Genomic DNA, 27,824 nt, shown 5'->3' on the forward strand with positions numbered 1-27,824 from the left:
TTTTAAATTTATTTTTTTTTTATTTTCCAGAATTGCAAAATTTTATCGTATTGGTTCGTGTCACTAGATTAGGTGACCACGAATTAGAATGGAATAGCATCCTAATGAATCATACATCAGATTTATATCAGAATCTTGCCAAAGCAGCTCGAAATCAGATTGATTCTGCTTACATAATGATCAGTAGTATGAAAGAGAATTATATTGGTGCCGATGTTTTGGACATTAATCAAGCACAAGATGGACATGGTGTTCTCGTCAATATGACCATTCATTTAACTGAATCAAATAATATTGATGAAGATTTGATTCGTGAAGAATTGTCGCGAACATTGATGATGAAACCTCCTCAATCATTACAACCATCATCGTCATCATCATCATCCTCTTCTGAACAATTACCAAGTCCACAACAGATCTATGCTGATCTGGAAGATGTTGTTGATTTCGATGAATGTAGTTCAGAAGAATATAATGATTGTGCAAGTTCTGCACGTTGTATTAATGAACCAGGCTCATATCGTTGTGAATGTCTTAATGGTTATCCAGATTTAGATCTTTCATTCCCCGGTCGAATGTGTGCATCGGAAATTAAAGCATGTGAATTCTGTTATGGCCGTGGTGATTGTTATCGTGATGAAACTGGACAAATTAGCTCTTGTAAATGTCATCGAATGTATTTGGGACGTCGTTGTGAGATTAATGGTCTATGTAAGAATGCACATTTTTATGACAATTGTATTTACTAATGTAATTACATTTTATATCAAATAGTGTTGGCTATATTCATTCCAGTAATTGCCATTCTAAGCATCATTACAATCTGTTCAATTGTTTATTGTTGTCGAAAATGGCGTAATCGTGCATTGGTTAAAGGATTCCGTAATTTTAGTGCTTATGGTCCTAACATGATTGGTTCTACATTGGATCGTAAAGCAATGTTGGAAACTTCAAGTGATAATAGTGATCCATTACGATCACACATTTCATATGATGGTCCAGGAATAACTAATGTATGTTTTTTTTTTTTGGTTGACGATGAATATCATTTATTTTAATTGCAAATGTTTCATTACATTAGACTGATGCAACTTTATCAAGAGAATATCGACGTCGCCGTGAAAGTGAACATCCACAACAACAGTTGTCTTCACATCATCATCATCATCATCCTCATGATCATCATCAATATAATGGTGGTGATATGATTGGTGCTTCATATCCAAATATCGGTACCAGTTCAATACCATATAATTTTAGTACACAATTCATGATACCTAGAGTTAGAAATGCAAGTTCAACAAGTTTACAAACATATGGTAATAATGGCTATAATAATAATAATCATGGTGGCCGTAACCATAGACATCATTATAATAATCATCATCATGGTCAGAATAATAATAGTCATGGACATTCACATAGTCATCATCACAATCATCATCATCATCATACATCATCTGGTTATGATTATGATGGTAGTGGCGGTAGCGGTGCAAGTTCCGGTAATCATCGTTCACATCAATATGCTGCTTGGTGAAAAAAAAATCAGACGCATCTTTGATGATCATTCCAGTGACAATAATGATAAATTCCAAGTATAATCTATTAATCAAATTGAGTACATCGGTACTAATTCTGTGTGTGTGTGTGTGTGTGTGTGTGTGTGTGTGTTTGATTGATTTTTTCCATTTTTCACTTGCTGTCAACTGAATTTGTTAATTAATGCCAATATTTTTTTTTCTTGTTTTTTTTTAATTTCATTCTCTCAACGAATCAACGAGAATGTCAATGATTAGAATCACACACACACACACACACACACACACACACAGAATATAACTGTGTATGTACCACCACCAGTAAGTAACCAGTGAATAGGATTTACGTATTTTTGTTTCATTTCGCGTTAATTGTTTTTTTTGTCTATTTCATAATGTTTATTTTTTCCCCCCATTTCTTGATCATTCTCTGTCTTATTTTGTTTTATTCAATTTGATGATCAAGTTTTTTTTCTGTTTACTATGCTTTACATGTTTAGCTCATTTTTTATCTTTTTTTTTGTCCACTGCCTATTAATTTTGATGATGATTTGTATTTGTGATTGGATCAGCAAAAATTCCCAATTCAATTGAATTTATGTAATGTGTGTGTGTTTGTGTTTGATTTTTTTCTGTATTATATTCATTTGAACAAAACTAACAACACACACACAACACAACTCTTTTTCAGATATTTGAAATCCAAACACATTGAATGATGATGAAAACACACGTCCTTTATGTTTTTTTTTATTTGTTTGTTTGTTCGTTTGTTTGTTTGTTTGTTTTCGAGTTGAAACACTAAATTATTGATTGTTTTTTTTGTCATTCTTTTTTTTTATATAAAAAAAACACGAAAATCTGTCAATGATTATGTCATTTATACATATTCTTATTTAATCGAACCTGAGCCCGTTATCTATATATTTTTTTTTATCTCTCTCATCACTATATCCACCATATATATTGATATCATTATCATCATCATCATCATTTTTTTGCCCTTTTATATTCTTTTTCCATTGTAACATTTAACATGTCATTTTTTATTATCACTTGAACAATAAAGGAGACATTCAATTTCATTTTCATTATAATTATCGTTAATTGAACGGAAATTGATGAACACCACTTGGGATTTGTTTTTTATTTTGTCATCAGATTTCATATAAGATCCATGAAATGATGATGATGATGATCATGGCCATATATATATTCTAATTGAACCATTGTGTCATGACTACTAATGGCCTACTAATAGCATTTTGTTTGTTTGTTTATTTGCAGTGATGAATGATTTTCATCTGAAATTTGATTTCACTTTTTTTTTTTAGATAAAATCATCAATCAAAAACAGTGATCAGCAGATTTATTTATTCATTATAATTGATTAATATATTGTCTTGTTTAGCAGCAGAAATAAAATTAGTTTATTATTATCGATCGATTCGTACAGAATTGTTGTTGTCATTGTATGTGATGATGATGATGATGATTCATTTATGTTTGTTCAATGTGCCACAATTTATGGAGTGGAAAAAAAAGAGAAGAGAAACAAAAACAAAACAAAAAAAATTGAATCAATTACAATGATATTTGACAAATGTTTTTTTTTTTTGAATACTATTCAATAATAAATTCACTGAATGAATGAAAATGATCAGAATGTGTTTATATAATGGTCATCGTTGGTGTAATATAATCATATCAGATCAGATCAGATTTATTACAACAACGAAAATCTTCAGTTTCAAACATTTTTATTGATGAAAAAATAACTGGAGAAAGATAGATTTGTCCTTTCCCCTTCAAACATAAAAGTGTGCGTATGTGTGTGCGTGTGTGTGTGTGTGCACTAATATCAATGATAAACACGCGTGTTGTCTCAGTGGTAATGATTTTAAAAAAAAACGAAACAAATCAACATATAGAATGGTTAAAAGTTTTTCTCTTGCAATATTAATAACTGGACTTTTTTTTATCCATTAGGATGATTTGGGATGGAGTGGTTGTTGTTGGATATATATAATCCTTATTGATCTTGTTGATTTATTGGACAAATTAACGATGCAGGCTGATTAACGGGTGGTTCAAAGTCTAACATTGGTTCATAACCGAATTCAATTTGATTATCGTATTGACCACTGGATACTAGACGTACTGCTGTATTTGTACACATTACAGTGAAACGTTTTTTATCTAATGAAAAATTTTGGAAAAACAAATTTTTTCAATTTGCCAAAAAAAAACCCAGACAAATATTTAATACTTACGTGGAAATGGTCGAAAACCACAAACATCATCACCGACTTGCATTAATTGTGTATCCAAACCTTGACCGCCACGAAATTCTACATAATCATTCATGTCTCTTTTTTTGCACTGTAAGAAAAAAATACAGAACAGAACAGAACAAATCGTTATTTGAAACACTAAAGCAAAAAAACACCCGGTTACCTTTTTAATGACACCAGTTTCTATAGCATAACTTCTTGGTGAATGAATTATACTGTCCAATCGACGATAACTTTGGCCAACATTCATCGATAATATACGAAATGAAGCGCTAAACAGTATGGACATTGTACAATTAATACGGCGACCATAATTTCGTAATGTATAGATTCCATAATTAACGCCTTGTATTATTGTATTGCATGCTAATTGATAAATTATGAAAAAATTAAATTAAATTTTCTTTCCTTTCCATGTTATCCTGGCACACACTTACGTTTTGGATTGTCAATAAATCTAATACGAACAGTAAAACCTTGACCAATGGTCGGTATACGATATTCAATTAGGCCAACATTTTGTGACATACGAAAAATTTTTTTCGGTTTTATATGGCCACAAAATTCATGATAACGTGCATCCCTTGGTATTGGATGATCTTCAACACTAGGAAAAAATTGTCCCATCAATTCCCATCCATCTACTACGCTTAATAATCCATTCTTATGACAGCTAACATTGAATTGTATGAATTCTATTTCAACCAATTGTGTTGGACTGGCCATCAGATATAGGCCACAGACTAGATTGCTTTCATCTTCCGATATTAATGTATAGATGCCATCTTCGGTTTTCACGAATATACATTCTTTGGTTGTGAATAGAAAAAAAAGAAACGAAAAATGCAATTATAAAAAAAAAATTATCAAATATCAATTCGATTTATTTTTATTTTTAGATTCATCAATGAATTTCTGAAATGAAATTCTGTAATCGAATATCAAAATAGAATCATTTTTGTCAACTATTCCAAGTAAGTAAATTTTTTTTCTCATTTTATTTATTTATTTATATAATATTTATATAAAAGTTTTATTTTATTCAAATGAAATCCCTTCAAAACAGGATGATCTCAAAAGATGATTGTCGTGTCCTGTGTTTTAGTTTTTATAGTTTGTGTGTGAATTTTAAAGAATGTTAATTGATATTTTTGTTTGTGTTTAATAATTTTCAGATAACTAAATTATTGGTTGTGTTTAAATGTTTGGAATTTATAGAAAATATTATCATTTAATTTTAATAATGTTACATGCCCTCCCCAAGAAAGTTCCTAGGGATAGTTTTGTAGGTTCGGTATTATGATCAATATGATTAACGTTTGTAGGATATTCCATATTTCTTGTAGAACGACAAAACTTAGACCACAAGACCATCATGATGTCGATAACATTAGGCAATATGATCAGACTGATCAAAGCGCATAACATTAGCTCAAGTTTGGTCCAGTTTGATTTTACCATGATTTTATTGTTTGAATATCGGTGGTATTTACTTTGTTCGCATTGTTCTCTACGGAAAATATTCGGTTGTATATCAGATTCCATCAAACAATCACATTTTGAATTGTCAAACATGCATCGGAGTTTATTATACCATAAAAACCCTTGATCTTCCCCCATCTCTTGAATGGTTTTAAGGGAATATCCAGTTCCGGTTATTTGCATTTGACTTAAAAATGTCTTCAATTGAGGTTGTACTTTATTTAGTTTGTCATTGAACTTTGACAATTCTTTCATTGCATTTTCAATATTTGTCAAAGATATGATACGTTCATTCAAATGATCGGTAAATTCTTGAATAAGTTGATTTTGATTTTTCAATATTTTTTCGACTTGAGAAAATTCATCATTTGATTGTTTTGGAATGACGGGATTAGCCACCGGTGTCATGATTGGACGTACAATCAAAAAAAACATTAAAAAGATGATAATTGTTATCAACGAATGATATCCTATTATCTTCTTGATTTGAGATTCCATTACTTTTTCTGTAGCACACTTTCCTTGAATATCCACGATTTTATGCTGCAATTCAATAACTTTGGACAAACATTCGTACAATGAATCAATCTTTTGTTGATTTGGACAAATTTTTGTTTCAACATAAGTGTCTTCGACAGTGGTTTTTTCTGTAAGAATTTTTCCAATTTTAGGTTTAATTTTTGCTGAAACCTTTCCATTTTGTTGTGACGAATATTTTTGTTTTTCAGTTGGTTTATGTTCAGCTTCAACATGATAGCAATTTTTACTGATTTTGCTAGTTTTTGATCGTTGTAAAAGTTGCATCGGAATTAATTCATTATCACCTGGGAACAACGTTATCTTGAATCCATGAATATCGTTACGTCCTAACAATATTGGTATGTCATCATCATACAAGTTGGAAAACAACTTTGCGTTTTATCGTTCCCAATCATGTTAGCCATACAAGCTTGAAATGATTTAAATCGATGTTCGGTTACTTTTAGACTTTTCTCAAACATTAAGTTTCAATGAATTTTGAAATAATAATGTTTGAGCCCGGATCTAATAGAACTGTAACTTCTTTATCATTTATGTGGGCACATGTCAATATCTGCGATATGGATTTTTTCTTCTTGTTATTGACAGAAAAACATTCACCTTGTTCATGATCTGACTCCTCTGAATTTTCAGGAGTATCCAAATTATTTAACTTTGTTGCTGTGGCACTAATTGAATTTATCAAAATTATCATTTGCGACCTCCAATTTTGGTTCATAGGACAATTAATCAATTTATGTGAATTTACAGCTTTACAATATCCGTATTTTTGCAAAAACGGGATGTATTGGAAGCAAGCGGAACAGAGCCCTGCTTCCCGTGCCAATCAGCAAATGTCTTAACCCGATACAATTCTTATTACTATCACCACAAAAATTACAGGAATTTTGAAATTGAATCTTTTGTATTCCTTTGGCATTGTCTTGCAAATTCACGACATCTTCAAGATATTTGATCACTTTTTCGATATTACATTGTTCTTTCTTCCAAAATGGAAAGCCTTATTGGTGAACAAATCATCTTTGATTTAATTATTCATGATATCAATCGATGATGATTGATGACGTTAATTTTAATCCAATGGCGCAAATGATGATCAACGTTTTACAGAAAGGTTGGAAAAATTTTCCTGAAATCAAAATTAATAAATTGCATGCTTTAAAAATTCGGTGAAATTTCATTGGTTATTTACATCGTGTATTGAAATGCCAGAGGGCGATTCTCAGGAAATGTTGATGATTTAGCAAACTTTCAGATAAATAATTGTTGATTATTTTCTTTGAAATGAATGTTGCCTTTCAATGAACATTTTGATGACACCATTTTCATTAATTGTATGTATCCATTGATGATTGTGCATGAATAGCATATGTCTGAGTGAATTGGTGATATCTTTCTCAAACTCCATTCGATTGAGCGAATCATGATGATTTTTTTATCTTCCAATTCTTGATATCGTTTTCAATTTTGATTCAAAAATTTTCTTGCACTTTAACAATTGGCAATGTCTGTTTTGATCAATTTCTTGTTGTTTCACTTGAATATTGATTTGATCCTGCTGGCTTATTTTTTTGTCTTCAAAACAGGATGATCAAAAGATCTCATGAATGAATGATGTATGTTTAATAAGACAAAATGTTTGGAATTAAAAAAAAATATTATCATTTAATTTTAATAATGTTACATTTATATTATATTTGATTTGATTACCTTTGGGATTTAATCGTACAACATTTTCAGTTATGTTTTCATTGGCCAACATCATCATGTTATTCATGAATGATGATGATGATGACGCCAATTTTAATGTTGGCGCTGATGATGATGATGATGATGAAAACGACGATGGCAATATTGTATCAGTATTTCGTAGTAATTCATTTTCTTTTGTTGTTGGTACGATGACACCATTTTCATTTTGTATGTATGATGATGATTGTGGCGATAGTAGTGGTGCTGATGATGATGATGATGATGATAATGATAATGGTGGTGGCAATATCTGTTTTCTATTATTTGTACTGTCATCATCATCATCATGATCGATCTATAGACAAAATAATAATAAAAAAAAATTCATATGATGAATTATTACAAATTGAACTCCAATTCAATTCTAATAATCAATATATAATCGATATAATATTGACAGCATTGAACCAGAATTGGCTTTCATGTACACACACACATTTTTTTTGTCAATCCCTATTTTGTCATTATGTTTCGGGTCAATTGATGATGATGATGATGTTTGGTTGATCAATTCAATTTGAACAATCGATCGATAATTTTCATTTTCATTCAACAATAAATCAAATTGTAATGTTTATTTTTATGTTAATGTTCATCCAACCGAAATATTAATACCATGATGTTCAATTGACACAATTTAGAATTTCATTTCAGAGAATAAATTTTGTTTGATGATGAACATGAATGAAAATGAAACAACAACAAACATCATCATCATCATCATCATTGGAACCCATTGAGAGAAAAGACAAAATTGGGCCAAACCGATTAATCATCATCGTTTTTTTTTGAAATTGATTTCTTGATGTGTCGCGTCTGTATTGATGATTTTTTTTTCTTCGCCTCTCCAATGTCTATTGATGTTTGTTTGTTTTTGTGCGTGTGTGTGTCTATGTGTGTGTGTGTGTGTGTTCCAGTTTTTTTTTTAAATTGAATTTTTTTTTCTATCTATCTCACTACTTACCAATTCATTCAATTCTTCGATATCGATAACAGGATTTGTATGAATAATCTGGATTTGATTGAATAACATCAAACATAATATAATAATGTTGATGATGAATAATCGATAATCACTTGATGATGATGATGATGATGACATGGTCATTTTTTCTGATCTGAATTTCATGATTGTTGTTGTTGTTGTTGTTTTTTTTTCCGGAAAAAAATTTTGAGGTATAAATAAGATGATGATAATTTTTCTTTATTACTGGAATGAATGAATGAATGAATGAATGACAATTTTCGGAAAACAAAATTAATATTAAAATCTTGATTCGTTTTAACAAATTAAGTACAATTTATCGACATTTTTTTTCCCAATTATTTTCAATAAATTCAAACACTAAACGAATGATTGGAATATTTTTTTTTTTTTTTGAATTCTTAAACACACACACACACATCACATCGCATTACTGGTGTTAATTTTTATTTTTTCCTATATTGGGAGTAATCGATCGCGTGATGATGTGATTCTGTTGTAAGAGAATTTTTTTTTTTGACTGAAAACACTGAAATCTCTCTCTCTCTCTCTTTCTGAGAGAAATTCTTTCGTTTTTTTTTGATCTGATTCTTATAAATTATGAAAGTTGATGTCGTTGTTGTTGTTGTCGTTGTTGTTGTTGAATAATCCAACAACGTAGCATATGCAATAACACAAAATAAAAGTAACGGGTATTTGCGTTAAGCAATCATTTTAGGTATGCGGTTCATGAAATGTTTGGAATGTCATATAACACGTTGATATCACATCACATCATATTTACATGAAACAAAAAAAAAAACATAAATCGATTGAAATCATTAGATTAATGATGCTAACATTATGATGATGATCATCTTTCGGATATCCGGAAAATGGTTAATAAATTTGATTGGTTGTTGTTGTTGTATTATGGGATTAGTATTATCCAGTTTAATCCAAAATGATTGAATTTATTTGAAGGAAAAATTCAAAAAACAACAACAACAACAACAAGAACAACAAGAACAACTGGTTGACTAGTTACTTCAAGTCCATCACTTTAAATAGTTTCATTTTGTTTGCCTTCGTTACTTTTCTTCAATGAAAAGATCTTTACTTTCTTATTTTTTTTTTATTTGTCGTCGTAGTCGTCGTCGTCGTCGTTGTCGTCGTCGTAGTCGTCGGCCTCATTGGTTATTACATAATTTTGTTTTCTTTCATTTGGCGCATGTGGTGATATATGTATGGACACAAGATGTTTTTTTGCCATTTCATTCTGTTTCATTTTGTTTTTCTGTTTTGTTTTTTTTTTGGCCAATCCAAATAATCTGATAATATTCTGTTTGTTCCGTCCGCCATTTCAGGTTTATTTAATAATTGATAATCATTTCACTTTTAAATCAGATCAACAAATCCACAAATAAAAATAAACTATAATGATGATGATAACCTTGAACAAATAAAACAAAAATCAGATTTTTCTTTAGTAAAAATAATCTTGTTTTCGATTTCGATTGAATGTTTATTTCAGAAAAAAAAATAAATTGTATCATTGAACAAACACAACATGATTACCGTTCATCATTCTGATCTATTTCACCGTTTATGGACCCGATATATGTGATTGCCATTGATTAAAAAAAACACCATTGAATCCGGTTCTGGCCGGTTTTTTTGGGATTTTTTTCTTTACGTTATTTTCAAAAATAAACAAAAAATTTATTTATTTATTTGCATTATTCATTACCATGTATACATATTTTGATGAATAACTCAAAACACTTACGTTTTATATCACTACATGTTTACTTTCATTTCAACTAAATTCAATTAGCAACAGCTTCGAATCGATTAGAAATGTATGTGAATGGGAAACCCATATGTTGTTTAGTCATTATTTTTTATGTGTGCGAAACAAAAACAAAAACAAAAACAAAAAATGATACCATGTTGACGAAAATTTTTTCTATCTAAATTACCTGAATATATAAAATTTTTCTACCATTTATCTGTTTGTGTTTGGGTACCGCAACCAAACAAAAAAAAAAAAACGAAAATTTTGTTTTGACATTTTGACTTTGTTTTATCAAAAAAAAAAAAAAAAATAAATTCGTCATTCGACTTAATTTCTTTTTTTTTGTTTTTGTTTTTTTCGCCATTAGAAAAGACGTAATTCTTTGAATTAAAAAAAAATGAAAATCTAGCCAACAACCATGCCAAAATTGGAATCGATCGATTATCGATATATTACAGTTAATTATTGGCTAAAATATCTATTTTTGTTACACACAGGCTTACGTACCATAGGTACACATATAGCAACTTTGTTTTTACTAAGTGTCAACATTTTTACATGTGTGTGTGTTGTATGGAAGAAATCTGAATATGAGAATATGAAACAAACTTTATTTTTCAAAGTCGCGTGCACGACATTTATATTCATTCATTCAATCATCATCATCATCATTTTTTTTTCTTCTCCTGTCAAAACCTTTTGCGGAATTTACCGGAATTGGTAATTTCTTGTTTTTTTTTCATTCGAAAGAAAAACAAAACAACAACAACAACAACAAAAAACCGAGTTATTCCATGAATAACAATTTCTCAATGATAAAATTTTTTTTTTTTGTAAAATATCTGTATGCTAAGAATATCTTTTTCGTTGAACTTTACTTTGTACACAAACACACACACACACACACAAAAAAATTCCTTAATTCTTGATTCATTGATGTCATTGAGAAAATCTATGATTTCTTCTTCACATTGTAATAATCATATGATGATGTGTATGATTTATTATCCATTTTTTTTGTTTGTTTGTTTGTTTGTTCTATTCACTGTGATGTGTTATTCTTACATAAGGTTGAATCCGCACACACACACACACACACATACCCGGGCATAAGTGCATAACCGGAACAGGAAGAGAATTTATTTATTTGAACTGAAATGAACTTAAACAGATATAGACGAAAAAAGAAAAAAAAATATTTATGTCGATCAATTGTCCATTATCGATAATAAATCATCATCATCATCATCATCATCATTCACACTCATCGACACTGTTCTTGATGAAAAGTCATCGATGAACAAATTGTTGATGATTGAATGTATATAACATTTATGTCGATGACGTCTATGCCATACAGTTCACCGGTAACAGTAAATAAATTTCCCATGATATAACCTTATTATTATTGCCATGAATATACATATCTTAATAATCAAGGACAAATTCACAGTCAATTATTGTTTGTGTTTGTTTCTCTCTCTCACAAAAAAACACATTCCTAAATGATTTATACAAATTTTTTTCTTCTTAATTCCAACTAAATTCCATGTTATTAATGTGGTCATTATGATGATGATAAAATAATCCTTTCACACACACACACACACACACAAACACACACACACACACACACACACACACACACACACACACACACACACACACACACACACACACACACACACACACACACACACACACACACACACACACACACACACACACACACACACACACACACACACACACACACACACAAATTGGAATGTTATTCAAATCCCTCGAAGCAAAGACGGTCATATATCGATTTTTTTTCACTTTTTTTTTCATTCCATCTCCTTGTATGTTATAATTGGGAATTTCCAAATTAAAAAAAACCAATCATTCACTTGCACCTTTTTCGGTGTGCGTGTCTCTCTGTGTGTGTGTGTGTGTCTATATTATTAACAAACATACATTATCCAAAAAAAAAAGAAACAAATGTCATCAATGAACACACACACACACACATTCACACACACACACACACACGCAAAATAATTGACAGTCTATATTATTAACAAACATTCATTATCCAAAAAAAAAAGAAACAAATGTCATCAATGAACGCAAAATTGACAGCCACAAATATGATAAAAAAAAATGTAAAAATGTTTGGACAATTTCTTATGATGATAATTTATGAAATGTTTTGCGTTGTCAAAACAAAAAATACCCGAATTTTTCTATTTGTCCTGTGTATGTTTGATGATGAACGTCATGCAATGATAACTCAAAAAAAAGTCATTTTTTTTCTCTTTTTTATAATTGAAAAATTTATCCACCAAAAATGCCTAGCGTGATGTTTTTTTTCAATTCGAAATATAATGATAATAGTACCGGAAATAGCTACAAAATAATGAAAAAAAAAATTTCGCAAAAATTCACTTTTTCTTATCTGTTGCACTGTGTGTGTGTGTGTGTGTGTTGTTGACCATTTTCTCGAATGGTTTGTTCAAATAAAGGCTTTTTTTAATAACTATTCTTTATTAAAATGGTCATTAAGATATTTTCGACCCTCTTTGTCAACAATTCAACAACAACAACAACAACAACAACAGCAACAACAACAGCAAGATTTTTCGGTAATTTTCTAGGAATAAAAAAAAAATTCGATTCCAAAACCTGGACTGGAAGAAAATGTACCCAATTATCGTATTTGTTTTTTTTTCAATATTTTTATTCAGCCATGTTGTAGTTGCTCAAAAGGAAACAAACAATTCTGTTATTTAATTATTGTTTGAAGTTTGTATAAATACCGATTCATTTACAATTTTTAATTATTATTAAAGTTGTATGAGTATTTTTGTATTACGACATATTTGTATCAGAGCGTGGTTGCCCTGTTTGTTCCATTCGTTTTAACATCTCTGTCATTCTGGTTTGCTCCATTTGACGGTACTTAATTTCTGCTTCCTCTATCAACACCTTTCTTTTGGCTGCTTCATCGCTAGCGAATTTGAATTTGCATATTTTGGAACTATTAATCTTATCGTATATTTCTTGTGATAAACCTTCCCATTTTGAAGATAACGGGGATATCAATAAACTTTTGATAAATTGCACTTTATCTTCGGACAAACGAACACGTTTTAAACCTTCGTGGTTTGTAAGTGTGCTTGAATAACCTCCCAATTCTAGACTTTTTGCACAAAATCCTGCCAAACGACGATAATTTTTATTTGAGTGTGCCGTCATGACCTCCTTATGCAGAGCAGGAAATTTCAAGTCTTTTACAGCTTGTTCAGCTAAGATGAAAGCTTCCATTTCTCCTCGATACCAATCATTGCATATAGTATCCCACGGAAAGGATGGAAAACGTTCCAATGCTTCTCTAATGGCTAACATATATGTTAAGCCGAATGATTTAAAGCGGTTATAAAGAACCTTGAACAAGTCACTAAGATCGTCAGTCTTAGAAAATAACGTTGCCATCATTTCTTGTTTTTTAAGATCAGTTACACAATTGAGATCGTTCCACACACTCATTTCAATCGGGGAAAAGCAGAATTCCACATTAGTACCGGTCATGTTACGAATTAAGTTGCAAACATTCGCTGACGGTTCTTTACCCATCAAAGCAAAGCAAAATTTGATATATGCATAAGCCATCAATTGATTAACCAAAATGTCTGTTCTTGTCATAAATGTAACAAAGAATAAAGTTCCAAGATACGAAAAACGCTGATTGTAATTATAAGCATTCCATACATCTTCTGTCATAATGGTTGATGGAAAAGCAGTTTTGACAATTTCTAGAGTCATTTTCATCACAATTTTAATTGGATACTTAGTGACATTTTGCATATCATACGAAACGATAGTTGCTATGCCGTATCTCATGGCGTTGTCAGATGTTGCTTTTTCTGGGCTCAGTGTTTGTTTATCAATTATATACCCGGCACCAGCTGCAGAACAGAACCAAATAAAGTGGTCATGAGTAGTTTGGTTTTTCATTTGCCAATCAACAGGAAAAGCAGGGAATGCTGATGATATTTTTAAATCACAATCATAATTCTCAATTTTTTTCTTTGAGAATGTTTTACCAGCCGGTAATAGTGTATCCACAGAATGACTCGCAGAATTATTGGACGCTTGAATGTTATCAATTGATGGACGTTTGAAGCCACTTGGCCCAGCAATTCCAGTTACCATTGCTGGATCCATTTGTGTCGTAGGAACAACTTTCGGAACCTGTTCACCTGTCGTTTTTCGATCGGCCATTTCAGGAAGTTCACTATCAGAAACTGACAAATGCTCAGGAATAGATTGAGAATAGATTAGGAATAAGAATACCTTGTTGTGATCTGTTCGTTCAGGAGATACGGATGATTGTCTAGTTCGTTGTGAAGCTCTAGTCAAATATATAAGCATGACTCATGAGTGTATTAGAATCAACAATACCTCCAGTATGTCACGCAGTATATGAACGGTTAGGATTTTTTCGGCCTCTAAACTTTGGCGCAATATTTACACGCATGCATGCATGTACGTTTCTTCAGTGCTGCCATCTAATGGCATTGATCGGAATGTTCAGTTCACTTACGCATTAATATTTTTTTTTTGTTGTTTTGTTTTGTATTTATTTACTTTTTTCTGTTTATATATCGCTTTGTGTGTTTATGACTAAATAAATCAAATTTAATCATCATCATCATCTTTAAACACATAATACATCAAATGAAGATCAACAAATTAAATTTTTCCTTATGAATTCATTGTGTAAATTTTAATGATGAATAATTTTTTTCATTGGATTCCATCGTTATATGGATGGTCATCGATGGCCAACAACGAGAATGAAAAAATGTTGAATTATGTTACCGAATTCGTATACAGTATATATGTTGATCATCGTGAATTGGCATTCCAAAATCCACGTACATTGTTCTTATACTGTACAATATTATTCATTTGTGTAGTCATATTTCTTTATCATTTGAATAAATTGCGAAAAAAAGTGACCAAAGTCATTCTACCAGATGAAACAAAACCTCGATTCCGTAAACGTGATAAAGTAATGTTTTTTGGCCGTAAAATTCTTCGAAAAGTTCGTTCATCTGTTCCCGATCCAAGTAAGATGATTGTAATGTTTTAATTCTAATAATCTAATCCATTGATTACCGATTAGTTCGTCATCGTGGCCGCAAACGTCAATTTGTTCTGAAATTTGCCAAACGATTACTTCGATTGAAAAAAGATGATCCGTTGCAATTAAAAGTGAAAGAACCATCACAAGCATTTTTAAAGGAAGATATTTATGATCCAGCCGGACATGATCTACCTGAAGAACTTGTTTACATGATTCATGGTATTCGAGTACTTGGATTTTTTGAAAAACCTTTATTCCTGAAAATGTGCCAAAAAATCGAAGAAATGAATGTAATGAAAGGCGAATTTCTTTTCAACATTGGTGATCCCGATGATAGTATCTATATTGTCAAAAATGGTGAAATCAAAGTAACCCTTAACGAACCGGATGGATCGATTCTATTGTTAAAAAATGTTTATACTGGTGAATGTATAGCCAGTATGTTATCCGTGATGGATGTATTGAATGGTTATCCATCACAATTCAAAACTATATCCGCTTCAGCAGTTCAAGATAGCCAAATATTAAGATTGAAAATTGATGTTCTCAAACAACTAGTCGATGACAATCCTGAAATGTTAATTCGAGTCGTTCAAATCATCATGGTTCGTCTTCAACGTGTTACATTTACATCATTATATAAATATCTGGGTTTGACTACACAACTAATCAAACCTGGTATTCAATTACCAAAACGTTCATTGGCAAATATTAATGCAACTTTATTGAAAAAATCCAGTCCTAGTAGAAATAATCGAAATGGCCACCATCGATCATATTCAAATGCTGATGCTATTGATCTTGGTAAACTCATCAAAATGGAATCAGATACATCGAAAACAGCGGCTTCTAATAATGAATCGTCATCATCTCCTAAACTCATTAGACAGGATTCAGAAGACCGATCTCGATTTATGATGACAAAAAGGAAAAAATCTGTTTTAGGTGATGATCGTACGGCTGGAATGACCTATGATGAAATGGTTGATATGGCCATCGCTGATTTGAAAATCATTCTCCACATTGATGATGGCAATATTCTACGTGATCATATTAAAATCAAAGAATTTTATCGTGATGCTTGTTTGGCTTCTGAAGAATCTCATGATGAGATCAATCTAATATTTGTTCTTTCCGGTTCAATCACGATATCACAGAAATTGATTGATTCTAATGAAGAAGCCAATCTATATACTGTTTATCCTGGTGAATTGATCGGCGCATTAGATGTGCTTACCGGTGAAGAATCAATATTCACGGTGAGAACAAAACAAAATTGTAAAGTTGCCGTTATCTCTCGTGATGCTGCCTACGATATATTGTCAAAATATCCTAAAGTTGCATTGAATTTAGCCCACACAGTCATTCAACGTTTATCACCGTTTGTACGACAGATCGATTTCGCTTTAGATTGGAATCATTATGAATCAGGTCGTGCCATTTATCGAATTGGAGAAAAATCCGATTGTACATACATCGTATTGAGTGGCCGTCTTCGTTCAGTCATTCAATTGACCAATGGAAAACGTCAGCTAGTCGGTGAATATGGTAAAGGTGATTTATTTGGAATCGTCGAATTGATTACTCAAACTCCACGATCTTCAACTGTCATTGCTGTTCGTGATACTGAATTGGCAAAACTTCCGGATGGTCTACTGGAAACAATAAAAACTAAATACCCAGTCGTCGTGACTCGTTTAATTCATTTACTTGGCCATCGATTATTGGTTGGAAATAATATGTATTCACTAACTAGTGGTAAACCAATCTCTGACATTGGTTCCCGACCTACTGGATCAAATTTTTCCACTGTCGCTTTATTGTCCGTGAATGATGAAGTTCCATTACATGCTTTTGCCTATGAATTGTATCATGCATTGACAGCTATTGGTTCAGTTGAACTTTTAACCTCGGATTTTGTGCGAAAATGTTTGGGACAAACGGCTTTGGATAGACAAAACGAATATCGTCTATGTCATTGGCTAGGAATCCAAGAAGATAAAAATAAAATTGTTTTATATCAATGTGATAAAGGATTTTCCGCCTGGACACAGCGATGTATTCGTCAAGCTGATTGTATATTGATTGTCGGTATGGGTGAACAAGAACCAACAGTAGGTGAAGTGGAGAAACAACTTCAATATCTATCGATACGTACGCAGAAAGAACTTGTCCTATTACATCGATTAGATGGTCCTAGACCAAAAAATACTGTCGAATGGCTCAATATGCGAGATTGGTGTTCATCTCATCATCACATTCGTTGTCCAAAACGTGTTTTCATTAAACGTTCACCATTGAAACTACGTGAATATTATGAAAATGAAGTGAAAACACATCAACCATCAATATTTTCCGATTATTCACGATTGGCTCGATTCTTGACAGGAAAATCGATTGGTTTAGTTCTTGGAGGTGGTGGTGCTCGTGGTATCGCTCACATTGGAATGATTAAATCAATCATCGAAGCTGGTCTACCCATCGATATGGTTGGTGGTGTCAGTATTGGTGCATTCATGGGTGCATTATGGTGTCAGGAAAACAATCTGACAACATTCATACAAAAAGCTCAAAGTTGGTCTAACGGAATGACTTCTTATTGGCATCAGATTCTAGATCTTACATATCCATCCACTGCTATGTTCACCGGTAATGCTTTCAATCGTTCCATTTATGAAGTTTTTGCTGAAGTACAGATTGAAGATCTTTGGCTACCTTATTTCACTGTCACAACAGATATAACATCAAGTTGTCCCCGTACACATCGCCATGGTTCATTATGGCGTTATGTTCGTGCCAGTATGTCATTATCTGGTTATCTACCTCCACTTTGTGATCCTACCGATGGTCATCTACTGTTGGATGGTGGTTATGTCAATAATCTTCCAGCCGATATTATGCATAATGTTATGGGTGCAGAAACAATATTGGCTATTGATGTGGGTAGCCAAGATAATTCTGATCTCACTAATTATGGTGACACATTAAGTGGATGGTGGCTGCTATGGAAACGATGGAATCCATTCACCGAGCCTGTACGTGTTCCAAATCTACCGGAAATTCAATCTCGATTAGCTTATGTTTGTTGCGAGAAACAGCTTGAAGAAGTTAAAAGTTCCGATTATTGTTGGTATATTCGACCACCCATCGATGGTTTTAAAACGTTACAATTTAAAAGCTTCAAAGAAATTATGAATGTTGGCTATCATCACGGAAAAGCTGTCTTTAGTACAGTCAATTTTGGCGATGAACTTTCCATATTTGAATTGTTCAATAAGGAAAAGAATCAAATTCGACGAAAATCAATCATTTCCCAATCGAATAATGAATCGATTATCGGTGGTGATCGTTCGATTGATAGCCATTCATTGATGATCATCGGTAAAGCATCAAGACAGACATCGTTTACCGATTTAGCTGAAAGAATATGTAATATACAGAATCCAATAATATCGAATACAGCTACGGAATTTGAATTTGATAATATAATCGAAGATGAAGAAGCAGAAGGAGAAGAAGAAGAAGAAGAGATGATGGATAATTATTTCTCTGAACCGGAATTACGTGATACCGATACGGATATTGAAAATCTGATTGATCGTAAAATTAGCAACGAAGTTTAATAATGTTTTATCATCATAGTTTCTTTTTGTTGATGTTTTCAAAATCACAGATTTATGTTCATATGGAGGTGATTCAAAAATTTTCTGTTTTTTTTTGATTTTTAACCAAAATAAAAAAATGTTTGTTAATAATTGATCAAAAATCATGCGAGTATAAACGGTTGAATATAAAAAAACATGAAAAAATTGATTGAATTATTTGTGTTGTATGAATGTTATATTTTACTATTTCTGAACCATGTGCTGCCATCTATTGATATAAATAATAACTACGTTCCGAGGTAGCGAAAGTGGCGGTTCCAAGCGGATTTTATGTGAACTAATTTTTTCGAAAATTTGAACAAAAAATGCAAAAAATTAGTTCAATTAAAATCCGCTTGGAACCGCCACTTTCGCTACCTCGGAACGTAGTTATTATTTATATCAATAGATGGCAGCACATGGTTCAGAAATAGTAAAATATAAATTAGGACAATAGCCAATTTCACCTTATTTATTATACACTCATACCCCGCTTAACGCTGCCCCGTTTAGCGCTGATTCGATATAACGCTGTATAATTACCCTACATTGCATTACATTGTTACATTGTATATGAAGGGTAAAAATGCATTATGTAAAGATAGCCCCGCTTAGCGCTGTTTCGCTTAACGCTCAGAATTTTTGGAACGTAACCCCCGCGTTAAGCGGGGTATTACTGTAATTAAATGAATGATGAAAACTCTTTTCAAATGTGGAGAAATTAGTCCATCATCATGTTTTATTAAATGAATGAATGCAAACTTTATTATTATTATTATTGAGAAAGAATAGTTATCAAATAATAAAAACTATGGAAAAAAAAGCAATGAATATTATTGTTCACAAATATTTTCATGATGATAATCAAACATTAATGGCGGCAGTTTTCAATTCAAATATTTTGTATGCATTTGATCGCAATTCCAATAGGGAATAATCATGTGGTACAGCTGTGTGATAGGCAAACATTCCCATATTCAATTCAGCATGAATGATATTAGCAACACGAGCCATCTGACTTTGACATAGAACATGACGATTAGTTGGCGTTAGAAGTTGATGGACATTGAAATTTTCAATCAATTTACGATAATGTTGAATGCTAGAATCGCCATCATTGCCAGCAAATGATTGTCCAAAACAAAGTAATTTAATGAATATGTCATAGATTCCTGCTCCGATTAGTTGGCGTTAGAAGTTGATGGACATTGAAATTTTCAATCAATTTACGATAATGTTGAATGCTAGAATCGCCATCATTGCCAGCAAATGATTGTCCAAAACAAAGTAATTTAATGAATATGTCATAGATTCCTGCTCCGGTTAGATCCCAATTCGGTATCAAATGTCTATGTGGACGTAATTTGTCAATGAGATGGCGAATTTCTTCGTAATCTTCATTGATGACCAATTCAGGAAAGATGCGATCAACAAGTATATCATGAGCTTCTTTATACTGTCCAATTATCAATAGATTCATTGCTATATCACGATGATATCGTTTGGTACGAGCCCAATAGAGTTTAGCTTCGGATAATAAACGAGAATCGATATGATATTTCTCCACTATTAAGTGCTCCAAATCTAGATCATCCATCAATTGTTTAGCATTTCTCGCGAGCAATTCTTTAACATAGAATGTTCGAATATAATCATTACGGATATGAAGAGCAAAAAATAATGACCAATATAAATCACGACATTGTGAAGCCATAAAAATATTGATCGAATCACATTTGTTTGTTGAAACATCTTCGATGATCACGTTATAACTTTGAAGCTGTTCTTGTAACATCCAAGAATCTAAATAATTTGTTGCCGATGTTATGGCAACCCATGGCTGATGTTGAGCAAGCATATGATATTCAACAGTATTAGGGTGAATAGTTAATTCTTCAATGGCTGTACGAACCAAATTGGTACCAATCATTTCGACACCTGTACGTGTTTTATACAGTAACAATAATGTCAATTGTTGTGTCCATTCAAGCCCATCCAAAGTATCAATAATCTGTCCAGTGCTCATTGTCCATGACGATAATCCGCTTAGAATGATATAGATTTTCAACAAATCTTTCACAATGAATACATCAGATTCGGAACGTTTCCAGAGGTCGAGCTGTGCGATCATCAATTCTTTTCGGCAATATGGGCCACATGAAATTAAATATGACAACCGTGCAAGTTTCGAATTAATACATTCGGTAACAGCAAATTCCAGCTCGTTAGTAGTCAGGAAGTGGACAATACGATCGAATGAACTTTCTGGAACGGGTAAAGTTTTGTTGTAGTTATATAACCATTTTAATATTCGACGAAGACGTTCTTGGTGGCGAGCATAATCAGTTGTTTCACTTAATTCTCCATACAAAGCTTCAATCAATAAATTGAGATTAGAATCTACCATTTGATTTAAGCTATAGGCATTTGTACGAATCAATGGTGGGATTCTTGATTTTTCTTGCAGCTGTTGAATTTGTTGATCTTCGTTATTCTCAATAGTGGAATGCGAATTGAATTGTAGTTCCAGTTTTTCAATCGATTCTGTTTGATCCAATCGAAGAAGATCAACATTGAAAATCAAAACATCGTTACCGACAATAAGGCAAAATTTATTCGATCCATTAGCGAAATGTGCTTTTGGGTATTCTGCATTCGATATTGAATAAGCATTCGCTTTTTGTTGTGGCGAAGTAGTTTGTTGTTCAAAAATCAATCGTCGTTTTTTCGGAATGGTTGCTTTGAGGAATCTGGCTGGAAATAATGTCGAACTTGTGGCAACCGATGGCATTATTTGACTCATTTGACTGGTTGATGGTGTCATTTTGATGAAAGATAAATTTTTACATTTCTTAGACATTGTTTCAATTTCATCATCTTCAACAAATAACGCCGAACGCATCAAATTATATTCATCATTTTTGGCTTTAATTGATATTGATAACGGTGATTCATATGGTTGACTTTCATCAATTTGATCAGCAATAAACAAGCCAGAACTACCGTATTTTCCTTGTGTTTTTGGTTCGGATGCATTTTCACTTGATTTACTTGCGAAATATGGACTTTGTTGATTGAACAATATATCTCGGGAATCTAAAGAATGGCCATTCAACTGTTGCTGTTGTTGTTGATTATTCATTTGATCTAATTCATTCGAATGAAAACCATTAAGATGAAGGTTCAATTTTTGTCCACTCATATCATAAGTTTGTTTGACATAAGTCTGTTGAGATTTTTTTGAATACGGATCTGATTTTTGTTGATCTCCTGTAAATAAGATGAATTAGGTAGAAATAAATAAAAAAATTCAATACAATGCTTACCTTTGGCAGGTTCGATAATTTCGACATCTTCTTCATCAGCATCTAAACCATATTTACTGAAATGTTTCACCTGGAAAACCCATGATCCAGTATCGGAACGATATTCTTTGAATGTCGCACCCAATTTTATGGTCACCTTTTCTAAACGTTCAGCATATTTCATCAAACGCAAACGTTCAGTATCCTTAATGAATTCTCTGGTTGTCTTGTCAACCGGCCAAACTTGATCCAATGTGATTTGCGCTGGACGATTCAAACCTTCACCTTCGGGTGGTTTTAGATCATCATCTGGATATACAATCACTTCTTTACGTCGGATATGAACAATTTCATCTAAATTAATTCCTTTGATATTAAGTGGTCCACGCCAGAAAATTGAGCCATAATCAAGTCGACCCACAGTGAATGAATCAACCACACAGGTATCATCATCTGGATTATAAAATTGATCACATTCATCCAATGATGGAATCGTATAGTAATCCGTACGAGTTAAAATGACACCACATTTGGGTGGTACATAATTTGCCATATTTATCGACGTTTCCAGGCGATCATCACCGCCCATTATTGAATTTGATGAGAAATTTAATGGTCCATAAAGATTTGAAAAAGATTTTTCCGGTGAAGAAATGCTAGCGGTTGATGAATTACTGAGATTTTTTCTTGAAGTTTGATTGTCTTTAGAAGCTGAATCTATTTGTTCGGATGTTTGTTTTCCATTCAATATGTTAATTGTATTATCAGCTGGTGATGCATCTTTATCAACAGTTGGTATTGAAGAAATTTTTGACGATTCCTTTTCCTTGTTAAAAGAATCTGATACATTATGTAACGATGAAGATGCTACAGGCTTCGTCAATGTTGATGTCTTCAAAATTGTTGCCGAAAATTGACTGGTAGAATTATTTGAGCCCGAATCAGATTTATTTAGGACTAATTTCTTGATATTCTGTCTCGGTTTAAATATATCAGCAGCCGATTTTAAATTTTCGGGACTTTCATCATCAAGTCCATCAAATAGCAATGTTGTTGGTTTTCCGAAAACAGGAACACGTTGAACTTTGTTGACTTCGGTTTTTGATTTGGCATTCAATTTATATTGATTCAATGTTTTCGGATCAGTTGTAAATTTGGTTTTCGAATTAGCCGTTAATGAATTTTCCGATAAAATCGGTGGTAATGTACCGTATGGCATCGTTTTTAAACGAGTTATTATTTGATCTGTATTGATCGATGGAGCATTAGAATTGGTGCCTGTTGTTCCAACACCATTTATTTGTTGTGAAGCTTGATTGAGATTACTACCGAAAAAACCACCAGTCGAGAGGCCAGCATTCTGGCCAAATGTATTAGTACTGAGACCGGTACCAAATGTGTTTCCAAATGTTGAACCGGTGGATGTTCCGCCCAGATTGAAACCGATATTCGTACTACCAAATGGTTGAGAAGCATTTGTACCAGCTCCAAATGAACCAAAATTACTTGCACCAAACGTATTATTCGATCCGAATAATGATCCAGTAGTTCCGGTGCCAAATGCATTTGCAGTTGATCCAGTATTCCCGAATAATGTTGATGAATTGGAAGTTGGATTAAATGTTGATGTTTGATTTAATGTTTGAGTTCCAGGAAACGAGAATGCACCCGGTTTACCTAATGTCGATTGATTTGCATTGAATAGCGATGGTTGTGAGGTGCTTGAGCCAAAAATTCCACCAGTTTGACTTGTAGGATTTGTAGCACCAAAAAGGCTAGTCCCAGTTTGTTGTTGCTGTTGTTGTGCTGGTTGTGTCTGACCAAATGGCGTCAAACTACTTCCGAACATTGGTTTATTAGTGGCCAAAGGATTTTGATTTTGGCCAAAAATAGAGCTAGTCGTTCCAGTGTTGCCAAACAATGAATTTGATGTTGATGGTTGATTAGTGCCTAATGTGTTTGTCTGGCCAAACGAGAATGGCTGAGAGGTGGATGATGGCTGTTGTCCAAAAAAACTGAGAGATTTATTATCGTTAGTTTGACCAAACGCTGTTTGCGTTGTGTTCTGACCAAATAACCCGGATGTGCCAGCAGTTGATAAACCAGAATTGAACATTGATGTTGTGGCTGCAGTAGTCGGTGCAATCGAGCCAAAAGGTTTTTGTGTATTACCAAACAGACTACTTCCAGTCGATGTCTGACCGAATGCATTGGGCTGTCCTGTGCCTAAACTTCCTGTACCAAATGCTGAAGTTCCTGTTGGATTTCCGATCGTTGATGCACCAAACAATCCTGTCTGTTGTTGTGGTCCTTTACGACCAGTTGCATAATCTTCAAGACGAAGCTCTTCCAATGATTTAGTATCATATTCACGCATACAAGTAATGCATTGTAAACGAATATTGATACTTGTACTTTGTGTTTGACCATTCTTAACCATCGTATCGGTTGATGTTTGTGGTTGAAATTTAATTGTAGTACCTGTTGCTATATTCATTGTTCCACTCAAACCAGTGTTGGTGCCAAATGTATTAGAAGTTCCAAAACGATTGGCATTTGCAAATATAGAATTCTGTGTTTGTGTCGCCTGTGGATTATTGGTAGCTGTATTTCCAAATAACGATGTTCCACCACCAAAAGCAGATTGCGTACCAAATGTATTGGTTTGTGGTTGTGTTGCACCAAACAACGTACTGGTGGCAGGCTGAGTTAGCCCAGTACTACCGAATAATGATGATTGTTGGGTGCCAGTTTGTCCGAACAACGTTGATTGTGGTTGTTGTGTGGCACCAATACTTCCAAACGGTGTAACCGTTGTATTGAAAGCTAAATCAAAAGAAAAAGAATTTATAGAAAACAAAATATTAGATTGCAATGAATGATTTTCTATCTATAACCAATTTATATACTGATCAATGAGATTTACCTGAAGGCTGACCAAATGTACCAGTAGAAGTACTTTGGCCAAACATTTTTTATAATTTTTTTTGTTGTTGTTATCAATACTCTTTAAATATGTAATGAAAGAATATAAAGAATAATTATTATGATGATGACAATATGAACAGCACTTGATGCAACAATAAGAATTATCAATTGTCAATCGATATCTTCAATTTCTCAATCATCAAATTAATAATAAATCAAATTAAAATTCAAAATGTGATGATCGTTGAAAATTTGCATGTGAATTCAATCGAATCACAACATACCATGGATACACACACACACACACAATGCGTTGTAGACAAATACATACAATGCTCAATGGTCACTAGGGGGCGTTTCTTGTATATTTTTTTAATTTTACGGAAAGTTTTTTCGCGCTTACGATATTTAACCATTCGAGAATTTCTTTTAAACTTTTTTTTTCACAATTTCTTTTCCATTAATAATAATCAACGATCGTTTTATGTTGCAATAATTCTTTCTTTTTATTTTATTATTTCCACTGTTTTTGATAATCATTGAAATAAGATGAATATCAATAATATAATAACTCAATTATTTGTCTTAATAATCACTGTGAGTGAAAAATGCCCATTAGCATTACATTATTAGATAGATATCTTTTAAAATTATTTTACGATTTAAAATCTAAAATTAACGGTGGCAATATTTTTCCACGGCAGTCACCGAAACCAATTCGATAACCATTGCCTTGACAGTATCCTTCCATAATTATCGAATCATTATCTTGTAAGAATGTACGCGTTATGACACCATCGGTACCAAGATTTAATGGTCTGTTTCCTTTCCAAGAAAGTTCTAACATTGATCCATATGAATCAGGTGTTGGTCCACTTATGGTTCCTGTTGCCAATAGATCACCAGATCGAATCTAAAGCGAAATAAAGTTCTATATAAACATGATTACACCAATAATCTATCTTACATTGCATCCGGTAATGGAATGATGAGCCAATTGTTGTTTAATAGTCCAATAAAGATAACGATAATTTGATTTACATATCAAATTACGTTCCATACCATCTGGTTTAAGGAAAACATTCAAATTGATATCGAAATTGTAATTATCTGAATGATGAAGATAAGCAAATGGTTTCGGATCTTGGGGAGTGTTGGCCACTTTGAATGGCTCTAAAGCTTCCATTGTGACCACCCAAGCACTGATTGATGTACCAAGTGATTTAGCCAAAAAAGGTCCCAATGGAACATATTCCCATTTTTGAATATCACGAGCACTCCAATCGTTCATCAAAACCATACCGAAAATACGATCTTGAGTTTTTTCAATCGGTATCGGTTGTCCCAACGAATTCTCTTGTCCACCGATTAGGAAAGCCATTTCTAATTCAAAATCCATTAGACGACATGGACCAAATTTTGGTGGTTCATCATCGGCCGGTCGTGTTTGACCGTTTGGCCGTCGAATCGGAGTGCCTGAAATAACAATCGATGAAGCACGACCATGATAACCAACGGGCAAATATCGCCAATTAGGAAGCAATGCATTTTTAGGATCACGAAACATGGAGCCAACATTGGTTGCATGTTCTAATGATGAATAAAAATCCGTATAATCGCCAATTTGTGCCGGAAGATGCATTGTGGCCATTGCTTGTGGAACAAAAGCAATTTCACGAAGTTTACTATCATCACGTAGGGTGGCTGTATTTTTATCCAACAAATGTTGCAATGTTTGTCTTGCTTCATGCCAAGCATCTTTACCTAATTCTAAGAATTTATTCAATGTTGGTTCGTTGAATACTTTGGCTGCAACATCTTTGAGATGTTTTCCCTGAAACAGATGGACAATTTTACTTAGGTCCAAAATTTGATCACCAATAGCAACACCAATCCGATGACGAGACTGGAAAAAAAGTGAAAAGAAAAAATTCAATATTTTTTAACCTAAAAAAAATAATCATACCTCAGATTCTGTGGAAAAAACTCCATAAGGCAAATTTTGTATCGGAAATGGATGATCGGCTGGAATTTGGATAAAAGACATGATTGTTGCTTAGCAAGCTTGATTGAATGATTGAATCAATGTAAAAAATGTTTAAAATCCAACTGTTGAATGAGCAATGTTGAATTGGATAAATTAAAATGGCATCTGGCATTCACTAACAAAATTGAAACAAAAATGTTTTTTTTTATGTGAAGCTAAAGATTTGTTTTTCAGTCATAAAAGAAGATATGTGTCCAAGGACATCAGATATTTAATGAAAACGAAGACAGTGTTCATTCTTTGGTGGAAAGAAAAAAAAACTGGTTTCAATAATCGAAATGAACATTGAATTGTTAATTTGTTTCAACTGTATACATGATGATGATGTTTTTGGAAATGACCATTTTTCAAGGATAAATTTTTTTTCATAATTAAAATGATGATGATTTTTTTCT

The 27,824-nt window shown here is 32.6% G+C and overlaps 5 protein-coding genes across 8 annotated transcripts in view; 2 read left to right on the forward strand and 3 right to left on the reverse strand.

Moving 5' to 3' along the window:
- LOC124491216 (uncharacterized) overlaps positions 1–2,627 on the forward strand; it is a 47,930-nt gene extending 45,303 nt beyond the window's left edge. For both annotated transcript variants that reach the window (XM_075734430.1, XM_075734431.1), the window contains 3 exons: positions 31–711; positions 775–1,013; positions 1,082–2,627. In XM_075734430.1, the coding sequence (XP_075590545.1) occupies positions 31–711; positions 775–1,013; positions 1,082–1,540 (1,379 nt within the window). In that variant the 3' untranslated portion in view covers positions 1,541–2,627. The remainder of the gene's footprint in view (positions 1–30; positions 712–774; positions 1,014–1,081) is intronic.
- Positions 2,628–3,018: 391 nt separating this feature from the next.
- On the reverse strand, positions 3,019–9,607 carry LOC124500293 (corticotropin-releasing factor-binding protein). The gene is made up of 6 exons (XM_047064349.2): positions 8,574–9,607; positions 7,568–7,904; positions 4,273–4,644; positions 3,999–4,201; positions 3,815–3,923; positions 3,019–3,740 (listed from the first exon to the last, which is right to left on the reverse strand). Exons 1-6 carry the CDS (start codon positions 8,736–8,738, stop codon positions 3,574–3,576), a joined length of 1,353 nt encoding a protein of 450 aa, XP_046920305.2. The 5' UTR covers positions 8,739–9,607; the 3' UTR covers positions 3,019–3,573.
- A 3,464-nt stretch (positions 9,608–13,071) lies between these two features.
- Positions 13,072–14,812, reverse strand: LOC124489811 (uncharacterized). Of its 3 annotated transcripts, none has more exons than XM_047052202.2 (2): positions 14,710–14,812; positions 13,072–14,660 (listed from the first exon to the last, which is right to left on the reverse strand). In XM_047052202.2, the coding sequence occupies exon 2, from the start codon at positions 14,635–14,637 to the stop codon at positions 13,225–13,227; it is 1,413 nt and encodes a 470-aa protein (XP_046908158.1). In that variant the 5' UTR covers positions 14,638–14,660; positions 14,710–14,812; the 3' UTR covers positions 13,072–13,224. The 3 variants fall into 3 exon arrangements, with proteins under 3 accessions (XP_046908158.1, XP_046908159.1, XP_046908157.2); XM_047052203.2 differs by having other exon boundaries at positions 13,072–14,650; positions 14,710–14,764; XM_047052201.2 differs by having other exon boundaries at positions 13,072–14,806.
- Positions 14,813–14,978: 166 nt separating this feature from the next.
- sws (patatin like phospholipase domain containing sws) lies at positions 14,979–19,271 on the forward strand. Its single transcript, XM_047052199.2, has 2 exons — positions 14,979–15,488; positions 15,545–19,271. Exons 1-2 carry the CDS (start codon positions 15,146–15,148, stop codon positions 19,126–19,128), a joined length of 3,927 nt encoding a protein of 1,308 aa, XP_046908155.1. The 5' UTR covers positions 14,979–15,145; the 3' UTR covers positions 19,129–19,271.
- A 615-nt stretch (positions 19,272–19,886) lies between these two features.
- LOC124491110 (fumarylacetoacetate hydrolase) lies at positions 19,887–27,824 on the reverse strand. Its single transcript, XM_075734432.1, is given in 7 exon segments — positions 19,887–20,310; positions 20,453–22,166; positions 22,233–22,419; positions 22,467–25,412; positions 26,091–26,295; positions 26,350–27,288; positions 27,349–27,824. Coding segments are annotated over 7 exon segments (6,369 nt in total). The 5' UTR covers positions 27,430–27,824; the 3' UTR covers positions 19,887–20,013.

The sequence above is a fragment of the Dermatophagoides farinae genome, chromosome 10, assembly GCF_024713945.1.
Source record: "Dermatophagoides farinae isolate YC_2012a chromosome 10, ASM2471394v1, whole genome shotgun sequence".
Taxonomy (NCBI): domain Eukaryota; kingdom Metazoa; phylum Arthropoda; class Arachnida; order Sarcoptiformes; family Pyroglyphidae; genus Dermatophagoides; species Dermatophagoides farinae.

Bases quoted from the DNA above. Each gene is read 5' to 3' on its own strand.
- LOC124489811 (XM_047052201.2), bottom strand. From the start codon at position 14,787: ATGCTTATATATTTGACTAGAGCTTCACAACGAACTAGACAATCATCC.
- LOC124500293 (XM_047064349.2), bottom strand. From the start codon at position 8,738: ATGAAATTCAGATCAGAAAAAATGACCATGTCATCATCATCATCATCA. The intron at 7,905-8,573 runs GTAAGTAGTGAG...TTTTGTCTATAG, and splicing joins TCGAAGAATTGAATGAATTG to ATCGATCATGATGATGATGA. The intron at 4,645-7,567 runs GTAATCAAATCA...TCACAACCAAAG, and splicing joins TGTACGATTAAATCCCAAAG to AATGTATATTCGTGAAAACC.
- sws (XM_047052199.2), top strand. From the start codon at position 15,146: ATGATGAATAATTTTTTTCATTGGATTCCATCGTTATATGGATGGTCA. The intron at 15,489-15,544 runs GTAAGATGATTG...ATTACCGATTAG, and splicing joins TTCATCTGTTCCCGATCCAA to TTCGTCATCGTGGCCGCAAA.